Here is a 21,621-nt window from a genome sequence, read left to right on the forward strand (position 1 = left end):
TCACAACACAATCTTTCAGCTATGTGCTAGCCATGTACAAATAATATTTGTAGCCAAGGCAATTAAAATGAAGAAGAAAAATGAAAACTTTGGAAACAATAGCTAATGAAAACTTCAAAAAGCCAGAAGAGGCTTTTTGTTTTTGTCTTTTAATAAAGGATATCAAACAAGAATTAAAACAAATTTGGAAGAATCTTTCATGTGCCATCATAAAAAGAAAGAAAAATAGGTATATACTGGTAGAGACCATTTTCTGTTTACAATTTAGTCAGACTGGTCAAAAGCAAAACTGTACAATGAATATGCCATAAATTATTCTTATTTTCAAGTCTTACACAGGAAGGTAGAAGTTAGGGATAGAGGAAGAGATGGAATTTAACGTGAACATCTACAGTTACCTGGCAGCTAGGTGGCACAGTGGATATAATGCTGGGCTTGGAGTTATGAACACATGAATTCAAATGTAGCCTCAGACACTTACTAACTGTGTGACCTTGAAGCAAGTCAATTCACCTCTGTTTGTCTCAACTTCCTCATCAGTAAAATGGGGATGATAATAATAGCACCTACCTTCCAGAGTTGTCATAAGGTTCAAATGAGATAATAATTTTAAAGTACTTAGCATAATGCCTGGCACATGGTATAGGTACTACATAAATGTTAGTAATTACTATTATTTCAAATGCTCTAAAATGAGTATGTTTCTTTGGTGATCTTAAAGCTCTCTAAAAAGATGAAACCCAAATATGATTTTTCAACTTTTGGGGAGGGAAGGAGAGGCTTACAACATAAAAATTCTGATTTTACAAATATCAGAATATAAAGAACAGGAAAAATTATGATCTCAGCTGGTCATTTTTTCAATGAATAAAGAAAATGTGGCTCTCTGGGCTTGACAGCTCTGTGTTAAATGTATACTTTATCATTATTTTGCCATATAACCTTTTCCATACCTCAGTTTTTCTCATCAAATGGGACAAATGAAAATAGCTTCACATGAATGCTATAAATTAAAAATTCACTTCACAAATGAAAAAGAATTTTATAGAGCAGACTGTAAAATAGCCATCTACTGTTGCTAAGGTATTCATTATAGAATAAAATCGAGCAGATGTAGCCTTTTTTGTGTTCCGCACAAATCCTTCAACATCATTCTGTCTCATGTTACATACCAAGATGTTCAGCAATAGACTCTAGGGATCCTCTGGACCGTTCTGACTCAGTCAGTGATTTCCAGTTCTTCGCTGCTTCAGGCCTGAGGCAGAAAAGTTAATAAATGAAGAGAAGCACAGAGCTCTGTGATGGCAGCATATCTAATCAAACAGAAAAGTGGAAGGCTTAGGAGTCCCCACAAAGGGTGGGATTCAACTTCTAAAGAACTCTATGAGCAACTCACCTGGAGGCCCAACTCCAACTCAGCACCTCAGTAAGTTCTGATCTTTGTTATAAATATGCAGGATGGACATAAATTCTTCCCATGCTCAGTTTTATGGCACACTTAAATACACTGCATATTATAAAGTTTCTGGGGTTGGGGTTGGCTCAGGCAGACAAAAACAACTTCTAACAAAATCTGAGAGGTATATTTGTTTTTAGTAAAAACTGTAAAATAACCTAATATTGCAGTGTGTCTACCAATATTTTCCCATTTGTTTCAAACCCTTCATACCAAACTTAGTATATTCCATTATGAGACTGGACAATGCAGAAAATAAATGATCAAAAAAGCCCAACCTGTGAAGTGGTGGCGGCTTGATCTTGGGCCTCTCAGTAGCTGAGGAGGGAGTTTTAATTTGAGGTTTAGCTGTTGGTGATGTCTCCAGGTCCCGACTTAATTCTGCCTCTGTTTTCTTGATAAATTCATCATAAGACTATGTTTTGAGAAATTAAAGCTGAAATTAGTATTCAGAATTAAGACTTTTCAGAAGACTAGTAATCAAGAACTTTAATCACTACCAGTTTAAATCATTTTTTTTTCTTTCTTTATTTGTATCTTGCCCTGCCAAAACCCAGGCTTGGATTATTCCCAACATTAAAGCAATAAATTCATATTCAAGCATTGGGAACATTCTTGGAAAAGGGCTGTTCATCTGTTTTATCTTTATGGTGTGATCTAATGCTGTTTTTAATATTTAAATTTGTAAACCTACTCTGGTAAATTCTAGAAAAAAACTACCAATGAGTTTAATGCCCCAAGCCTTAATTTTATCTCTGTGAGAATTACAAATGTTATTTGTAGGCAAATATTATCATCTACCCAGTATAAGAATGGACATGGTTATGCTATAGGTGAAAAATATGGTACACTAGAAGGTTTTTATGAAGTTACATGACCCCTGGTCTATACTTTTATCTAATCTTCAATTTCTTCCTGATAGACACCAGCTGATGTTTTAAAAAATATTATAGGGCAATCCTGAGGTACTTATAGATCCTTTGGGATTGGTTCAGGCCCTTGCTCTAAAACCCTATCTAGGACGGATTCTGTGTCCTAAACTTGTCACAAGTTTTGGAATGCAATCGTGCCTGTTTGTCATTTAAAACACTTCAGGATCTACATGTGGCCTATTTTTCCAGGCTTCTTATCAATCAAATCATTCACTCAACAAACATGTATCAAATGTGTACTATCTATATGCTGGGTACTATTCTTGCACATTAACCTTTACAAGCTACACTCCAACCAAACTACCCAAGTTGCTATTTATCTTCAATCAGGGTACTGCTGCACATCAGGATGCTTTCTCGCCTCATTTCTGCCTCTTAGAATCCCTTGTTTTCTTCAAGGCTCAGCTCGAGTGTCAATTCCTACATGAGGCCCAACCTGATTCTCCAGTTGCAACTCTCTGTTCCCAGAAATGATTTCGAATATATTTTTTATTTGTTGTTTTCCTTCAATAGAATATAAGTTCCTTGAGGGCAAGAAATATTTGTTTTTGACTTTGCAATCCCAGAATCTAACACAGTAGTTGGTACATAACAGGTTCTCAGTATACATGCTTACTGAAAGAAGGTATCTGAAAGGCTGTCAAGTAGACTTTCTATCAAAAACTATACTTGCTCAAACTAGTATTCTGCCATAAAGAGCATTAAAGAAACTTGTGTTGGAGGGTCTGACCTCTATTGTCTTGGGCATATTTGAAAATGTTTCCCCCCAACCCCCATCATCTATGATGTTTATTATTTATGAATGTACCTCTTGGTGAACCATTTCAACTCTACACTGCCCTCTTCTCTCGAATCCCTCATTGCTCTTGCTCTGTCAAAAACCCTGCCTTGGATTATTCCCAACATTCAACCTTCACTCTTACTCACGTTGCTAAATGACACTGGAGAAAAATCACAAAACCAGACTGCCTGCCTCTACTACAAATTTATATTATATAATCTCAAGTGGGCCTTCGATGCAGCAAAGCAATCCTTCTACCAACTGATTCACTATCCCATTCACCAGAGTGACTTTTCATCCCTCCTCAAATCTCCCAGTGCTCCTCTTCCCCTTCTCAGCTGAGAAGCTTGTCTCTTATTTCACTAAAAAAAGTCTGTTTAAAGAGTTTCCTCTTTTACCTGCCTCATCTTATACCCCTCAAATATTTTCTACCAGTATCTCGTCCTCCACCTTATTTTACATGAAAGATTGGCCCTTCTCCTTGCCAAATTGCTGTTTCTGGTACACTGCACTTCTGCACAAGTGATCGCCTGCCATCTGGTTTTCTCCAGCAGATTGCCTCCTCTATCATCCCTTATTCTCACTAATTTCCAAACATTCTCTGTCTACTGGATGCTTCCCTACTGCCTACACTTGTGCCCATGTCTCTCCCATTCTCACTTCATCTCTACTAACTTTTGCCTTTTATCCCTCCTCCCTTTTTTGGATAAACTCCCTGAGAATGTTGTCTACAATGGATGACTCCACTTCTTTTCCTTTCACTCTCTTATCAATTTGTTGTCGTCTGGTTTTTGAACTCAGCATTCAACCAAAATTCTTCCCATGGTCTTGTGATTGCCAAATCTAATGGTTTTTTTCTCAGTCCTCATTCTTCTTGACTTCTCTTTAGCCTTGACACATTGTTGATCATCCTTTTCTTGCTAATCTCTTCTCTACGTTTTTGGGACACTGCTCTTTCCTGGTTCTCTGACCTGAATGTTCCTTTACTTTATCTCTGCTGGGTCTTCATCCAGGGTATGCCCCCTACCCTTGGGTGTCACACAGGTCTCTGTCCTGGGCCCTCCTCTTCTTTTTTCTTCTCCTTCTGAACTGTTCCATTTGGTGATCTCATCAGCTCCTATGGTTTCAATTCTCTCTGAGCTAATGATTCTCAAACCTCCTTATTCTGCCCTAACCTCTCTCTCAATTTTTAGTCTCTCATCTTCTCTCAGTTATTAATCAATCAATAAACATTTATTAAGTGCCTAATATGGCACTGTGCTAAGTGCTGGGAATAAAAAAAAAAGAATTTGTAAAAAGACAGTTCCTGCTTTTAAGGGGCTCACAGTCTAATGATTATCTATTTCCACAGTAACCCTTGCCCTTGTGCCTCCTTCTCTATTCCTCCTGTCACTCTATCATGTACAGGTTCTCATCATCATCTTGGACTGATGCACTAGGTCTTCCTACCTCTAGTATTTCCTTCCTCCAATCCATCCTTCACATCAATAGGAGATTAAATTTCCTTAAGCACTTATCTAATCATGACATTGCTTTAACACAACTTTTACAAACTGGTACTAACTGAACCTTTTCAGCCTCATCTAATGATTGGCTTCTCTTCTAAGCTCCAGTCAAACTATTTGTCACCTTCCATACGTTTCTGTGCTTCTATAGTTTTCTGTCTTTGCCTTTACTCATGGTGTTCTCTCTGGAAATTCTTTTAGTGGATGAACTCCTTCCTAAAGGAAGTTCCTAAAGTTCCCAAATATCATTTTCCCATGAAGCCTCCCTTGATCTTCCAACTGATAATGACCTTTCTCCCAAGCCTAAACTACCACTCTGCAACATTTAAGGCACGTAGGTATTTTTTTACATTCTCATTTGTGTATCACATAGAATCATAGGTTCTCAGAGTCATCAGGTTACAATCATACCTCAGTTAAGAATATTCTGTAGTCACCCAACCTCTGCCTGTAGATCTCCAAGGAATGAAGAATGTACCTCTCCCTGAGGCAGCCCATTTCACTTTTGAACATCTTTAATAATTATCGGGGCTTTCTGCCTTACATCAAGCCAAAATAGTTGCATGGTTCCTTGTTCTGCCCTGGTGGACTAAGGGAAACAAGTCTAATTTCCCTTCCATATGACATCCTATCAAATATATGAGCCACTCTTCAAGTTGTCTTTTTCAGGCACTAGTTCATCAACTGATGACTTTACAGCAACAGGTTTGCTGAACTGAATCAAGTTATTTAAGGCATCATGCAGTGTGTATGTTTTTAGTCTGTTGACACTCTTCAGAACATGCTCAGCTTGTTAACTTCCTAAAACATGGACACTAAACTTGTACACAATGCCCACATGTAGTCTGATCAAAGTGGAAGGCAGAGTGTTCTTCCATTCTTCATACTAACTACATTGTTATTAATTTACTCTAAGATACTTTTCCTTTTTTGGCAACCACATCACACTACTGATTCATACTGACCCTGCATTTTACACTGATCCTATACTTGTGAAAGTGACTTTTGGAAATTTATGAGTAAATTTCATCTTATCAAGTCTGCCTCAACTGAATTCCAATTCCATCACATAACTAAGATTAACTAATCTTCCCATTTTCAGTTATTCAAATTTGATAAACATGCCATCTATACATATCTTCATCAAAGTCTTAGTCTACATCACAGAGGGAAATCACGTCAATTTTTTTTTTTACATTATCTCAGAAAACTGAATAAATGGCTTTATTTGGTATCTTCGAGATGCTTCACCTGTAGGAGACACTGGTGTTGAAAGAGAAACCATATCAGGTTTTCGTGAAATTCTGTCCGATTCTGCCTAAACATCTGTCAAGACAGGTTTCTGGCCTGACTTTTTTGCCAACGGTGGTAATTGCTCCCGCTGCCACCACCACCACCTCCAGGGCTGCTGCTACCAACACCAGGGCCCCCAGGAAAGCCTGTTTTTTTACTAAGCAAATTATTGCAAGAGTTAGGAAGGATACCTTCACTTGTAGCTCCAGTTTTCATATCTGGATCAATTTTTTTTGACCCAGCAGGGATGAATGACATGCTGGTCACACTGGATGACACTGATCTATTAGGTGTTTGAGGGGAACCCCCAGGAACTCATGGAGAGGAATACATCAGCTTTCCAGCTGCCGTTGATGGTTGCTTTGCTAACTAGGACTGTTCCTTCGTAAGAAATACTTGGTCATCTTCTGCTACAATTTCCTTCTCATGAACAACCTTTTTGGATAGGTGGTTTGGTTATAGTATCTTCAAAACTATCTTCTGCTTTTAATTGAAAGTTTGAAAATTTTCATGTAAAATTCCTATTTTCTTATTATTATCCCATCCTGTTGGAATAAATACTGCATCCTTTCCCACAACAGCAGGAATCTTAAAAGGGAATCCATATGATTCTGAACAATGTGCTTATATACTAAATCTATATTTTTATTTTCCTTTACTGAAGTGTAAATAAGTGCTGCACCATACTGTAAACAAAACTTCCAGATATGTGACTGAATAAAGTCCAAGCGTTCATCTCTGTAATCATGTTCTTTTTCCAACACACTAATGGCATCACACTTTGTGCAAACTACGAGCACTGGGATGCCTAACTTATATGTGTGTCTGTGCCCAGTGATAACATGACACTATCATCTCTGTCTTCCTGTAATGTGCTTCTTCTCTGTGGAGATGCTGGGAAATCTTCTCCAGGCTCTACACATTCTTGGAAATCTCTAAACAATTTCTTTCATTTTCTCAGGAGCAATTTTTAGATGATCAATATGTTCTCTCACAACATCTGCCCATTTCTGTAAAGAATCCAAAGCATTCCAAGGCTCTGACATGTCAACGACCAGAATAACTAAAGTGCCTCTCAGAGAGTTGGCTTCCATTGCAAATTTAAGGAGCCCTTTATGAGACAAGTCTCCATCTAAGATCCACATGTTACATCTTATTTGACCATCTCTGTCCTCATCATGAACGCTCAAGTACAAATACTCTGCCACTCTCCCCTTCTTGCACTCCTTCATTCTTCTCTAGATTCTCCCTATCAAGCTTGTTTTTCCAGCTCCATCTTCACCCAGCAGCAACACGTTCTTGCTCGAAGGGAGCTTGGAGCGGGTGGAGACCTCGCTGAGGATGTAGGACAAGAGGTTCTGCCCATCCTCAACCTTGTGCAGCTGGGTGGGACAAAGCCATTGGCCAGGGCAAGCAGCAAGGAGCTGAAGGAGCCAGCTCTCCCCACGGTCACCATCTTGGTTGGGACTCCTTAAATTTTTTATTTGTCCTCCTACTTACCAGAGTCCCCACACATACCAATAAATACTTAATACATGTTTGCTGAATTGAATCTAAAGTTATTTAGAATGTCATGCAATGTGATTTTAGGATGCCTTCTATGTAGATAAAAATAGAAAGCAAATGAGGTAAAATGTACTATAATCGGAAATGTAGTGTTTTTCCCATGTATACAGCCCAATAGAATGGAGTAGCAAAAATTCTCTTATACTATTTTACTTTTCCAGAATAATATAATAAACTAAAAGTCTCAAAAATGGGAACTCTTTCTGGGTAATCAAGATATTTTTGTTTATTCTACTTTGCTATATTATAAATTATGGGAGATCTACAAATGTTTAAAAATGACTAAATTCTAGAATTATTAAGTGGGTAGGCCCTCAAATCTTTTAAAAAAAATTGGTGATCTACTTCAAACCTTTTCTCTGCTAATGGTGGAGATATTTAGTCTTATCTAAACAGTCATAAAATTTCTTAATAGCCAGTTTATATATACCTTACACATCATCACTGAAAATTACATAAGAGTGATGACATGATCCTTAGCCTTCTGCCTCCTTGTAATTGGACATTTAGATCAAAGTTGCTCAACCTTGCATATATACTGAAAGGGATAAGGCACTAGACTTGTGATTGCTGGTAATTCCTACATTAGGAAATTTCCTTTACCAATGCAAGTCAGCATATTTTCTTCAATTTATAGTTTTAAAGAGTTGCATGGAACATTGAGAGGTTACATAGCCTGCCAGCATTATATAGCCAGTGAATATCAGAAATACAATCTAGGTCTTCCTAAGCTTCAAAGCCAACTCTCTTTCCAAGATGTCCTGGGATTGGCTCTAAAAAGATACCCTATTTACTAAAACATTCCTATTACTGACAAATCTAAGGAATAAGTTTCCATAGCAAAAACTCATTTTAGTAAGGTGGTGATTCTTTCATAGAAACAGCTTCTAGTTTTACTATTGGCGTGAGGGTAGAACCAATTAATTTACACACTCTGTCTCCTGTAATTCTTTAATGCCCATCTTTGTTATTAGGTACTTTATAACAGGACAGTGAAATTTATCAAAGATATATACCCAGTGAGCATTTTACTAGTAAACATTATTGTCAGTAATGACGATGGTGATCATGATAATAACTTTGGATAAAGTACTAAGATGTATTGAAAAACAATATGAAACCATGATAGGAGTGGTCAAATGTCTGACCAGTAGGTACTAAGGAGCTTTGTGGCATCAAACTCACAATTCCCCAGTTTGTTGTTTTTTTTAAACAGTGCTTTACATTGTTCAATTGGATAAGCATATTGTTGCTTAACTCGTTAAGGTACCTTGTCTGGCACTACAAAATAATCACTGTCGCTTATTTTTAAAAAATCATTCAAGTTTAATCTTTTATGTAAAAGCTTAGATTTTCTCAGTACCAATTAGTAATGGAAAATTTCTAATCAACTATCACTTTGTTAATATAAAAGGCATTTTATGGATTTCATATATATGCATTAAGTCTCAGTAGTATATTACCCTTCTCCCATCCATTTTCTAACCTCTAACTGTTTGATTAGACTGGCCTCCTGGGCTTTCAGCCTTTCTTTCTGCCTTTTTTTCTGTTCCTTTTTCAGCTGATCAACAACTGATTTTCTCTTCCGAAGCTCATCTTTTAGAGCTCGGATTCTACCTTCAATGTCACTCTGGTCAGAAGTAGGTTCTGAAAGAGATAAAATTAAAGCAATTTAAAATATATAGGTAAAGCAATTTGTTATGATCTACATTGGATTTTTCTTAAAAAAACCTTTATTGTAAAATTTTAACTACAAAAAAATTTTCCTAAACCAGTATAATCAAATACATTTACAAAACCACAATAAGCTTCATGTTTAATCTTAATTACAAAATAATTCAAAAGAGAACCTCGTTTAAATATAATAAAATTTTCACAAATTAAGGAATAAAAAAAATACTACAGGCTATATGTATCCTTTCTTTTTCACTGGTCTGTTTATTCGTTTCCATATTTTCAGGTTTCATTTCTGTCATTTGAAACTGCAGATCAAAAAGTATAAACAGTTTAGTGACTTGAGGGTAAAAGTCCAAATTACTTTCCAGAATGGCTGGACCAAGTCACAGTTTCACTAACAGTAGAAGAGTAACATCCTAGTCATGTAAGGAGACACTTCAGCCAGACAACAGAAGACAATTTTAAATACAAATCAGAAGATATATTTGTGCACTAAAAATCTTAACTTGTGAATAAGAAGACTGTATCTAGCATTCCAGAATTAATTTTAGCACTGCTGAATATCACAGAACTAATTGTAGCATTTCTTCAAATGGAGTTACATATATTTTCTCTTTAGAGACAGAAAGACTCGGCCTGATTCAAACAAGGTTTTAATATAGAATGACGAAGCCCAAGTTTTAGTCACAACTCCAATGACCTGCAGGTTGATACAGGGCATGTTACATTCATTTATGTAAGCACCCAGAAACTCTTGGCAAAACTCAGTAGATTTCAGTATTTATTAATTTGCAAATCACTAAAATGTTAAGGAAATGTTGTCTTTATCTAACTCCATGAAGATGACATGAAGATAAAGAGAATCTTCTACAAATGCCATCTATTATGGAGGTGTTATGACTGACCTCTCTCTCTCTAACATTTATACTGTGCTTTACTGTCACCTCATTTGATTCTTACACAACTTTGGGAGGTAAGCACCATTATTATCCCCATTTTACAAATGAAGAAATAAAGGCAAACAGAAATTAAGTGACTTGCCCATGGTCACACAGCTAGTCAACATCTGAAGCTGGATTTGAACTCAGATTTTCCTGACTCCAGGCCTGGCATTCTATTCATAGTGCCACCCAGCTTCCCATTAAAGTTTGTTTCAAAGCAAACTTTTTTTTAGTGAAAAGTCTTCTTCACATCAAAAAATTTAGAGTTACTCACACATGACAATAGTTGTACTATTTTAGTATTCACTTGAGAAAATTCAAAATAGCAAAAGACTACTATGAATTTAGTACATTTTAAAATGAATTTATGTTTTATTAATTACAATAGTATCTATGTAACATTTAAAAATAGTAGAGACATTTAGTTAGGTAATAGTATGTTTATTTGTTAATTTAGAGGTACCCTATTACGCAACACTGAAGCTTCTCAGAGGTCTATACATTCACAGGGTAAGAACCATTCCATTTAATGGAAAATAAGGGCAAATGAATTTTATTTCCATGTATTTCTGCATTCTAAACAAGACTCTGAGAGTTCACAATTCTAAGTCTTTATTTAAAGTCAGACTTATACTAAAAGACTAGTTAGTAGCTGATGATTCTAGTCTACTTATACTATGAAGGAGAAATCTGTGTGGCATAAGCTAAAAACTAACCTTTCTAAAATTTAATCAATATTAATGATTTTTAAACTAAATTATATGTTTTGCTTTTCAGTCAAACTACCAAGTACCTGAAAGTTGAAAAGTTACTTTTATGATGCTATGAAGGAGAACCCTGATTTAATTAAAGGTTCACCAGGAAGTGAATATATCAGGCAAAAAAATCCTATCAACAGTAATCTTCTGAGACAAAATGTGATTATGTTATTATTTTCAAATCATCTGAGGTCGGTAAAAAGCTTAAGATCTACAAGAAATATAATAAGTACAATACAAGAAAACGATGTTGGCTTATATTGTACTGTCAACACATAAAGATAAACAACAACACTTTCCTCTGACCAGAGAGGTCAAGAACTAGTAGGGCATAATATTGTTTCTACACTGTCAGATGCAGTCACTATCAGATACTTGGCTTAATTTAAGCTTTTCTTTGACATAGGAAAAGGTTCAATCTTAAGAGGTATGTAATGTGAGAAATAACTTTTTAAAACTGCTTTTAAAAAGACAGGTTTGAAAAAATATTAAAAACAAACAAAAATGTTGAAAAATGAAAAAAAAAAACAACCTTGAGTATTATCAGGGTCAGACTAAGGCCAAATGAAAATGAAAAATATAATATTCCCTGACAAATCACAGCAGTATCACTACTGAGTATGTATAGATAAGTGGAAATTATGTCATTGTATATAACTTTATGATTTTCTATAGATTTATAAGAATTATCTGCTTTAGGGAAGTTTATTGCATTTATTCACTCTGAAGCCTTCTGATCCTTTACTTAAAATAAAAAGGGATAATTCACCCAATGACCTTCACTGAAAACTGATAGGAGAAAAATCAAAGCAATTTTGCTGGAAAAGATAACTTGATATGGAAAGTTAAGTTACTGGTTGTTTGACAATGTTGACTATTACTAACCTGGGTGTGGCAGCAGTAAGATATTCGTCTCAATTACCCTCAGCAACTTAAATAATCACAGTATTTTCATTTAGCTTCACTGCTTACAGAATTCCTTACCAACAAAAAAGTACAATATTTTATATTGCCCACTAACAGATGATACACTATTCTTTTGAGGAACTTTGCAAAGTTCTTTTATTTAAAAAAAAAATCTCAACTTCAAGCAAAAGCTTACAAATAATAATAAGGTGTTCATTCACAGAAAGATAAAATTTACTGAAATAATGTATTTAAAGATTACTAGTCTTACCTGATTGTGTCATAGATAATGACTCATCTGACCAACTATGAGAGAATTGATGGGATTTCCCAGATAGGCGAGACTGTCCTCCAGTTCTATGACTTCCTTTACTGGAATCGTGCTTTGACAAAGATGCACAGCTTTTGGAAGGTGACTGTTCAAATATGGAAGTAAAGGGGGTAAATTTACCAATCTACTTAAAAAACTCTATTTAAAAAGGAAACATGATATGAGAGTAAAGTTCAATTCTGATAGGGGGAAGAGAAGGGGAAAGATTTCTAGAAATGATTGTGATGGAATAACAAAAAGCATAAATCAATCACACACATATGTAAATCAATCAATAAACATTTACTAAGTACCTACTCCATGCCAGGCACAGTGCTAAGCAATGGGGACACAAAAAGCGAAAACCAAAGTTCAAAAAGGCAAACAGCAGTCCTTGCCCTCAAAGAGCTCACAATCTAATGGGGGAGATAACAAGCAAACAAACGTGACAAACAAGCTATGTATAAAATCAATTAAATAAAATAAAATAATTAAGAGAAAGAAGACACTAGAATCAAGAGTTCACTTTCCCTGTTAATCACTGTTCTATTTTTGTATTAAGGAAATCTGTTATCCTTGAAGGATGCAGGTGAATGCCAGGCAGTCTGGTCAGTTACTTCTGTAACACTGGCTGTTCTTCAAGAAAGTCTGGTCTGTTACGACTGTAACACTAACTAGCCATGCAGATGGACACTACCAATGAGCTTTCCATAGTGACAGAACAGAAGGGATTGTTGCTAGCCCAGCATCCCAAATTTCCAGCTAATCATACTGTGTTCCCATCTATGAAGCTCCTTCTAATTTTTGGATGCTCCTCCTTTGGTCCATAAAAATAATCTGTCAGTCCTCATTCAGGGTCTTTTGGCTTGCTGAGGAGGTAATGATCCTTTTTATTGGTAACTGCTAACCTTGCCAACAAAGTGAACATGCTTGGAACTTTGTTACCTCAGTTTACCTTAATTTCAATAGCAACAGGTTTTAGAAGGAATCTAATTAAACAGAGGGTCTTGGTATGATTCTATTATGTTTGGATGATCTTAAAAGAACGGAAGGGTAGGAAAGAGAAAGGCACTGGTTGGAGAGGGGGAGAGAACAGGGGAAATTATCTACATAAATTGGTGGCACAAGTAAGAGTTTCTATAATGTGCAAGGGACAAGTGAAGGAAGTGGACAATACTTGAACCACAATTTCATTTGAACTGTTTCAAGGAGGAAAAAATAAACATACATACACATTTGGGTACAGAAACTAATATTACCCAACAGAGAAGTACAAAGGAAAAGTGGTTAGGAAAAAAGACCAGGGAGTGAAGGGTGATAAGAGGGAAGGGAGGTGCCATGGTCAAAAGCAAAATAGACACTTAAAGAGGGGACAAGGTAAAAAAAAAAATAAAGAGAAGGATCCTCACTATAACACAGAATAGAATGAAGAGAAACACACAGGAATCATAACTATGAATGCAAATGAGATGAATTCACCCATAAAATGGAGAAGGATAGCAGAATGGAGTAGAAACAAGAATCCAATAATATGTTGTTTACAAGAAACACACTTGAAACAAAAAGATCTACATAGATTGAGAGTCAGGAGCTAGAACAGAATCTATTATGCTTCAGCTGAAAAAAGACAGGGGTGGCAATCATGATCTCAGACAAAGCAAAGGCAAAAATAGACCTCATTAAATGAGATAAACAGGGAAACAACATTTTACTAAAAGGTACCATAGACAATGAATTAATATTAATACTAACCATAGATGCACTAAATGGAACAGCGTGTAAATTAAATTTTTAAAACAAATTTATTATTTAAGCATTCTTTTGTTTTTAAATTTTGAGTTCCAAATTCTCTTCCTCCCTCTTGCCCCTCCCCACCCACCAAGAAGGTAAGCCAAATGATATCAATCATACAAGCGAAATCATGCAAAACAAATTTCCACAGTAGCCATGTTGAGAATAAAAGTAAATAAATTATTAAAAAAGCAAGAAAATCATACTTCAGTTTGCACTCAGGTTCATCAGTTCTCTGGGGGTGGATACGTTTTTTCATCATGAGTCCTTTGGAACTATCTTGGATCACTGCATTGATCAGAGTAGCCAAGTCTTCCACAGTTCATCATCCTTACAACAACACTGCTGTTATTGTGTGCACAATGATTTCCCAGTACACCTCACTTCACTGTGTATCAGTTTACATAAGTTTTGCCATGACATTTTTTCGTCCTGCAGTTATCCCCCAGTCATTTCTCATAGTACAATGATACTCCATCACAATTGTAGGGTACAACTTGTTCAGCTATTCCCCAAATGATAGCATCCCCTCAATTTCCAATTCTTTGCCACCAAAAAGAGCTGCTAGAAATGTTTTTGTACATGCAGTTCCTTTTCCTTTGATCTCTTTGGGATACTGACCTAGTAGTGGTATTTCTGGGCCAAAGGGCATGAACAATTTTATAGCCCTTTGGGCATAATTCCAATTGTTCTCCAGGATGATTGGACAAGTTCACAATTCCACCAACAGTTTATTTGGTGTACCCATTTTTCTTCATCCCCTCTACCATTTGTCATTTCTAATAGCTATGAAGTGGTACCTCAGAGCTATTTTAATTTGCATTTCTCTAAGCAATAGTGATATAGAGCATTTTTTCATAAGATTATAGATAGCTTTAATTTCTTGTACTGAAACTGCCTATCCATATCTCTTTACCATTTATCAACTGGGGAATGACTAATGTTTATAAATTCGACTCAGTTCCCTATATATTTGAGAAATAAGACTTTTATAAGAGAAATTTGCCATAAAGTGTTTTGATGTTTCTTCATTGACTGTGGTACCTTTCAGCAAAATGTAGTTTCCCTGAGTATCACTTTTAATTAGGTCTATTTTTGCTTTTTTGCTTTGTCTAAGATCATAAGTACCACCCCTGCCTTTTTTATTTCAGTTGAAGCATAACAGATTCTGCTCCAGTCCTTTATCTTAACTGTGTAGCTTTCTATTTCAAGTGTGTCTCTTCTAAATAACATATTGCTGGATTGTGGTTTCTAAAACCATTTTGCTATTCGCTTAGGTTTTATGGGTGGGCACATTCCCATTCAAATTCATAGGTATGATTACTAACAGTGTAATTCCCTCCATCCTAATTACTTCTGTTTATCCTTCTCTCACTCTTTTTATCCTGTCCCTCCTTAAAAGTCTGTTTTACTTCAGATCACTGCCATCCGTAATCTACCCTGTCTTTTATCACAAGCTTCCTCTCCCATGCCCACATCTCTTATCTCCTTTCCCTTCTATTAGGTAAGATAAGATAAAATAAATTTCTATACCCAATTGAGTGTGTATATGCATTCCTCCTTCATTGAACCATTCACTGAGAATCTTTCTTGTCTCCTCTAAAACCTTAGACCCAGTGTACTCGGAAGCCCATTGATTGAACAACAAGGAGTTCCTGCCCAACCTCCACTCAATGGCTGTTTTTGGACTCTTCTGGCTTAGAGTGAATGTCAATAGTAAGTTTCTCCTCAAAACAACAACCCTGCCCCTCCTACCATGACATCTATTTTTTTCTTTTCTATTAAAGGGGCCATCCCCCTCACTACTTTTTAAAGCGGCCTATTCACTGAATGGGCATTACCTCACTTTAAGTGAGTACCTGAAAAGGTACCTAAAAGGCCAAGGTCTCCCATTGCATCCTGGGCGGTCTCCAGTCACCCAGATGAATATCTGGTCACTGGATCCAGATAGCTCAGGAAGAGAAAGTGAGGCTGCTCACCTTGCACTGCCATCTCTCACTCAAAACAAAGCCAAGTGCAAGTCATGTCATCATTTCTTTGATGTCATGGTCCTCTTTGAAAACAAAGGACAAACACAACAACAACCCTGAGAGAACAGTTTAAGCACTGCCTACTATCCTTCTCTCCTCCCCATTTTACCTTCCACTATAAAAGTTTTTCCTTGCACACTTCTTTTATATGAGAAAAACTTTCCCATTCTACCTCTTTCTTCCCCTTCTCCCAATGCATACTGCTTTCTCACCATTTCTTTCCCTTTTTTGGGGGAGAGGGGAGGGAGAGATCATCCCAACATAATCAACTCATACCCTCTGAATATAAGAATCTGAATTCTTAAAGAAAAAGTTAAATAAGTTATAACAGTAAATAGTAAAATTATAATAGCTCTCACAGATCTAGATAAAGCTATCACAAAAATAAGAAACATGTTTAGGAGATGAATAGAATTTTAGAAAAGTTAGATATGATGGACCTCTGAAGAACAGTGAATGGAAATAAAAAGGAATATACCCTATTTCTCTTTGAATTGCATATTCACAAATTTGATCATATATTTGAGCATAAAAACCTCAAAAATAAATGCAGAAAAGCAGAAATATTAAATGCATCTTTTTCTGATAAAAATGCAATAAAAACTACATTTAACAAAAGACCTTTGAAGCACAGATTAAAAGTTAGTTAGAAACTAAATAAATTAATCCTAAAGAAAGGCTAAATCAAAGAACAAATCATAGAAACAGTAATTTCATTAAAGATAATGACAATGAAACAACATACTAAATTAGTGAGATGAAGCCAAAGCAGTACTTAAGGGAAAATTTATATCTCTGAATGCTTTCAACAATAATAGAGAGAGGGTAGATCAACAAATTTAGCATACAACTAAAAAAATTTAAAAAATCAACAAACCAACAGTTAAACCCCAAAATAGAAACCCTGAAAATCAAAGGAGAGACAAACAAAATTGAAAGTAAAAAACCCCCACTTAATAAAAGAAAGACCTGGAGTTTTTAGAAAAACAAAACAAAATAGATAAACCACTAGCTAATTTGATCAAAAAAAGAAAAAATCAAATTACTAGACTCCAAAATGAAAAAGATGAATTTACAATCAAATGAAGATGAAATAAAAGCAATTTTTAGAAGCTATTTTGCCCAACTATATGCCAATAAGACTGACAATCTAAATAAAACAGATGAATATTTACAAAAATTAAAATTCCCCAGATTAATAAGAAGAAATAAAATACTTAAGCAACCCATCTTAGAAAAAATTGAAGAAACCAAAAATTAACTCCCTAAGCTGGGGGAGGGGCCCCCGCAGGGAAAAACTCAGGAACAAATATATATCCAAGGAAATTTTACTGCCTAAACCAGGAAGAGTCAAAACAAAAATGAGGAACTACAGATCAATCTCTGTAATAGATAGTGATGCTAAAATTTTTTTTCAAGAAAACACTAGAAAAGAGATAATAGCAACATACCACCAAGATAACCAGGCTATAACAGGAATGCTGGACTGGTTCAATAGTAGGAAAACTATAAACATAACCAACTGTAGTAACAAAAACAAATCATGGCTATTTCAACAGATGCAAAAAAAGCTTTTGACAAAATACAACATTTATTCCTGTTTAAAAAAAAAAAGCCTTTATTCCTGTTAGAAAGCACAGGAGTAAATAGAGCATTCCTTTAAATGATAACTAATATCTATCTGAAACCAAGAGAAAACATTTCTCTGTAATGGGGATAAACTAGAAGCATTTCCAAAAAGATCCAAGGTTTGTGAAGTAAGCATGCCCATTATCACCATTTCTGTTGAACTCTATAGTAGCAAAGTGACAGCTAAAGCAATAAGGCAAAATAAAAAAATTTAAAGGAATAACTACATAGTGAGAAAACAAAAACTATCACTTTTTACAGATGAGATGTTGATTTGCTCAGAAAATCCAAGTGTCAAGTAAAAAACTAATCGAAACAACTTCAACAAAGTTGTAAGATAAAAAATAAATGCACACTGATTAGCAGTATTTCTGTAATAATACAGCAAAACGCAGCAGAAAGAGACAGAAAATTTCAATTTAAAATAACTACACACAAGCAGAAAATACTTGAGAGTCTACCAGGCAAGACATACTGGAGGCTATAGGAACACAATCATAAAATACTCTTCACATACATAAAGAGAACTAAATCAGAGAAATATTCATTGCTCCTGTCAAGTCTATACAATAAAAATGACAATACTAAGTTTACTTAGTGCCATACCAATGAAATTACCAAATAATTATTTTATAATTCTTTATACTTACACATATTATATATTAATAATTCTTATAAGTAAAAATCTTAACCAAATTCATCAGGAGGAACAAAAGTTCAAAAATATATAGGGCATCAATGAAACTGAGAAGGTAGAGGGTCTAATAGCGTGAGATCTCAAACCATACTACAAAGCTGCAATTGTAAAAATGATTTGTTATTGAATAAGAAGTAGAAAACATGAGAAACATTACATCATGTTTTGGAAGTATGCCCAAAAAACTATTAAGCTGTATATACCCTTGTCCCGGTAATATTGCTACTAAGTCTATATCCCAAAGAGATAAAAGAGGAAAAGGACCTATGTATACAAAAATATTGATACCAGCTCTTATTTCTGGCAGCAAAGAGCTAGAAATGGAGAGGATGTCCATTGATTAGGGAATAGATGAACAAGTTATATGTTATATATATGAATGTGATGGAATACTACTGTACTAAAAAAAAAATTAAACGGATACTTTCAGAAAAATCTGGGAAGAGTTGTATGAACTGAAGCAAAGTGAAGAGAGCAGAACCAGAAAAATTTATATAGTAACAGCAATGTCAAATTTCAAGCAACTGTGAAAGATTTAGTAATTCTGAGCAACACAAGGACCAAACACAATTCCAAAGGACTCATGCTATCCACCTCCAGATAAGAAAACTGATGAATCGAGAGTACAGGTTGAAGCATATTTTCTTCTATTTCTTTAGCTTTCTTTTTTGGGGGAGGGAAGGGCATGACTAATGTGGAATTTTGTTTTGCATCCCTCATACTTGTAAAGGGTTTTATTTTTCTTGCTTTCTCAAGGTTTGGGGTGGGGAGAATATTTGGAACTGAAAGTATTTAAAAGCTTAAATAATTTATTTACATCTATTTCTGCAAAAGGTTTTTATTGGTGGATTCATATGGTTTCTGGACATATTTCAGTAGCTATATTACCAAATGTTGTATAAGCTTATGTAAGTTAAAGTGGAATTTCTCTTTCTTGCTCTTTCTGCTGGGCACAATACTGCTTGTTTATTAATTGAAGTTAATTCAATTGAATAATGAAGTTATTGTTACAACTAATTTTTGGCGGATGCTTTAAGCTCTTCAAAGTATGTCATTTGCAAAAAAAAAATAGCTTCCTTTTTACTTCTACTCATTACTTCTATTTGTTTATTTTTCCTGTCTTACTGTTACAGGAACATTTCAAGGAACATGTTAAATACTAATGAGGATAATGGGCATCCTTCCTTCATCCCTGATATTGGGAGGGTCTTCTAATTTTTCCCTATATGTATAATGTTTACTTCTGTTTTAGAAACATATCATTTAGTGCATTAAAGAAAGGTCCTTTATTCCTCTGCTTTCTAGCGTTTTGGTTTTTTCTTTACACAGGAAAAGGTGTTGAATTTTTCTACTGATACAGTAATGGGGTTTTTTAAATTATATGTTTTATTATATTTGTAGATTTCCAACCCCTTGTTCTTTGCATAAATCCAACTTGGTCATAACGTATAATCCTTTTAATATGGTGTTTTACCCTCTGTTATTACTTTACATAAACTTGTTTGCATCAAAGCTCATTAAGGATATTGTTCTCTAATTTCCTTCCTGTTTTGCCTTTGCTTCTCCCTGGTTTAGATATCAACATCATATCTGTTTCACAGGAAGATGGGAGGAGTCCCTTTCTTTTCTTATTATTATAGCCAATAGTTTGATTAACGTAGGAAGTAATTTTTTAAAATGTTTGATAGAATTTGACAGAATACCCAGTCTGTGACTTTCTTTTTGTCTTTTCCTAAGAACATTAAAACAAAAAAACCCCCTTTGGGCCCTTCGTCATATTTATCTTTCTCTATACCTCTTAAAGATATTAGTGCTCTGAGAAGACATTTGTTTCTTATTCTGCTACTAGATGTAAACAACTAATTTCTACATATTCCCTTCCAATTAAACAAGTATGGGTATCTTTTTTTAATTTCTCTTTGTTCATATTTTTCCATTTAAAGATGTCAACTCAATTCCGATCTTTTCATAAATAACAGAAAGTTCTAGCACTATGGAAATTCACATTATGTAAATCTGACTTTACATAAAAAATTCCGAAAGAAAAGAAATTCCAAAAAAACACCTGTGTTAACTTTACTGCATAGTACTATGCTGCTCTTTCTCTCTACTTCGTTCTCTGCAGTCTTCCACTCCCCAACCAAAATAACAAAACAAAACAAAAACCTTCAAATGAGAGCAGAACGTATGCATGGACCACTGCTGCTGCCGGATCAGGGACTTGAGCTGAGCTCTCTGTCACCAACAGATCTCCACCCCACTTTGCCCAGAGACATGTTTGGCCCCCACATCTATGTTTTCTATCTATGCTGAGGTACTGCATGTCTGTCCCTCATCCCCATGTTACCCGTCCTCTCCTGTCTGTGCCTGAACCCTATGTATTTGGCACCCGCATGTTCTTCCTCCTGTCCTTGCTTCTCTGTCCCCAGTCTAACATGAGTCTTTGAACCATGCTGAAGGCCTCCTCCCTCCACAGGCATGCACTCTTCCTGCCTCCTTATCTCCATCCTTTCCCCACATGTGTGGGCAAATTCACATTACATAAAAATCACTTTACAAAGAGGTCTGTGTAACAGTCCACTTACATAAAGTGAGAACTAGCTGTAATTGGACATCTATTTCAATAAGTGTTCATTTCTTTATCCTATAAGATTATACTTAGTTTTTTGTCAGATACGTTATTTTTGGATGTAAGCTTTTATCTTTTGCCTTTTAGAATAACAGATTCCAAGTTCTTTCTCTTCTACAGTGGCAGCCATCAGACTTCTATGATCCTGTGATTACCTGGTATTTGTGGTCTGTACTTTCAGCTGCTTGTGGCATTTTTTTCAATAACCTGGAAGCTCTGGATTTTGACTATGACATTACATTCCTAGGACTTAACATTTTAGGTTTTCTTTCAGGGAGTGACCAGGAGATTCTTTACATTTTTCATTATGCTCTCTGTTTCTAAGAGTTCTAGGGAGTTTTCCTCTATAGTTTCTTGGAATACGGTAACAAAAAGATATGGCATATTCTGTAAAATTATGGCACGCTAAAATCTTAAGTCAAGCCAAGAGGATATTTATAATACATTTCAGTGCAAATAAACATAGGTTTATTTCTATGAGCTATTAGTCTGTTTCTGTGCACACAAAAAATCAATCTATCTTTCCAGGACACAGATGCTCAGAAATATTCTGCAGTCCCTTTAAATATATTTCATTTTTATATAGCCTTGGCTCCTGACCATTTCAGATTTCCTATTACTTGGTATCAGAGTTATTTTAACTTCTATTCTTTGTGGGAAGTGATGGGGGGGCAAGGGAATGAGTGCGTACGTAATAATTTCCTGCCAAATTATTTCTTT

The 21,621-nt window shown here is 35.4% G+C and overlaps 1 protein-coding gene and 1 pseudogene across 5 annotated transcripts in view; both read right to left on the bottom strand.

Annotated features, from left to right (window-relative positions):
* Positions 1-21,621, bottom strand: part of CEP350 (centrosomal protein 350) — a 142,700-nt gene that overhangs the window by 11,473 nt on the left and 109,606 nt on the right. For all 5 annotated transcript variants that reach the window (XM_072648498.1, XM_072648495.1, XM_072648496.1 and 2 more), the window contains 4 exons: positions 12,087-12,231; positions 9,020-9,180; positions 1,735-1,871; positions 1,173-1,255 (listed from right to left, as the gene is read on the bottom strand). In XM_072648498.1, coding sequence (XP_072504599.1) covers positions 1,173-1,255; positions 1,735-1,871; positions 9,020-9,180; positions 12,087-12,231 — 526 coding nt within the window. The remainder of the gene's footprint in view (positions 1-1,172; positions 1,256-1,734; positions 1,872-9,019; positions 9,181-12,086; positions 12,232-21,621) is intronic.
* LOC140529681 (cytoplasmic dynein 1 light intermediate chain 1 pseudogene) lies at positions 5,771-7,542 on the bottom strand (annotated as a pseudogene).

The sequence above is a fragment of the Notamacropus eugenii genome, chromosome 2 (assembly GCF_028372415.1).
Source record: "Notamacropus eugenii isolate mMacEug1 chromosome 2, mMacEug1.pri_v2, whole genome shotgun sequence".
Taxonomy (NCBI): Eukaryota; Metazoa; Chordata; class Mammalia; order Diprotodontia; family Macropodidae; genus Notamacropus; species Notamacropus eugenii.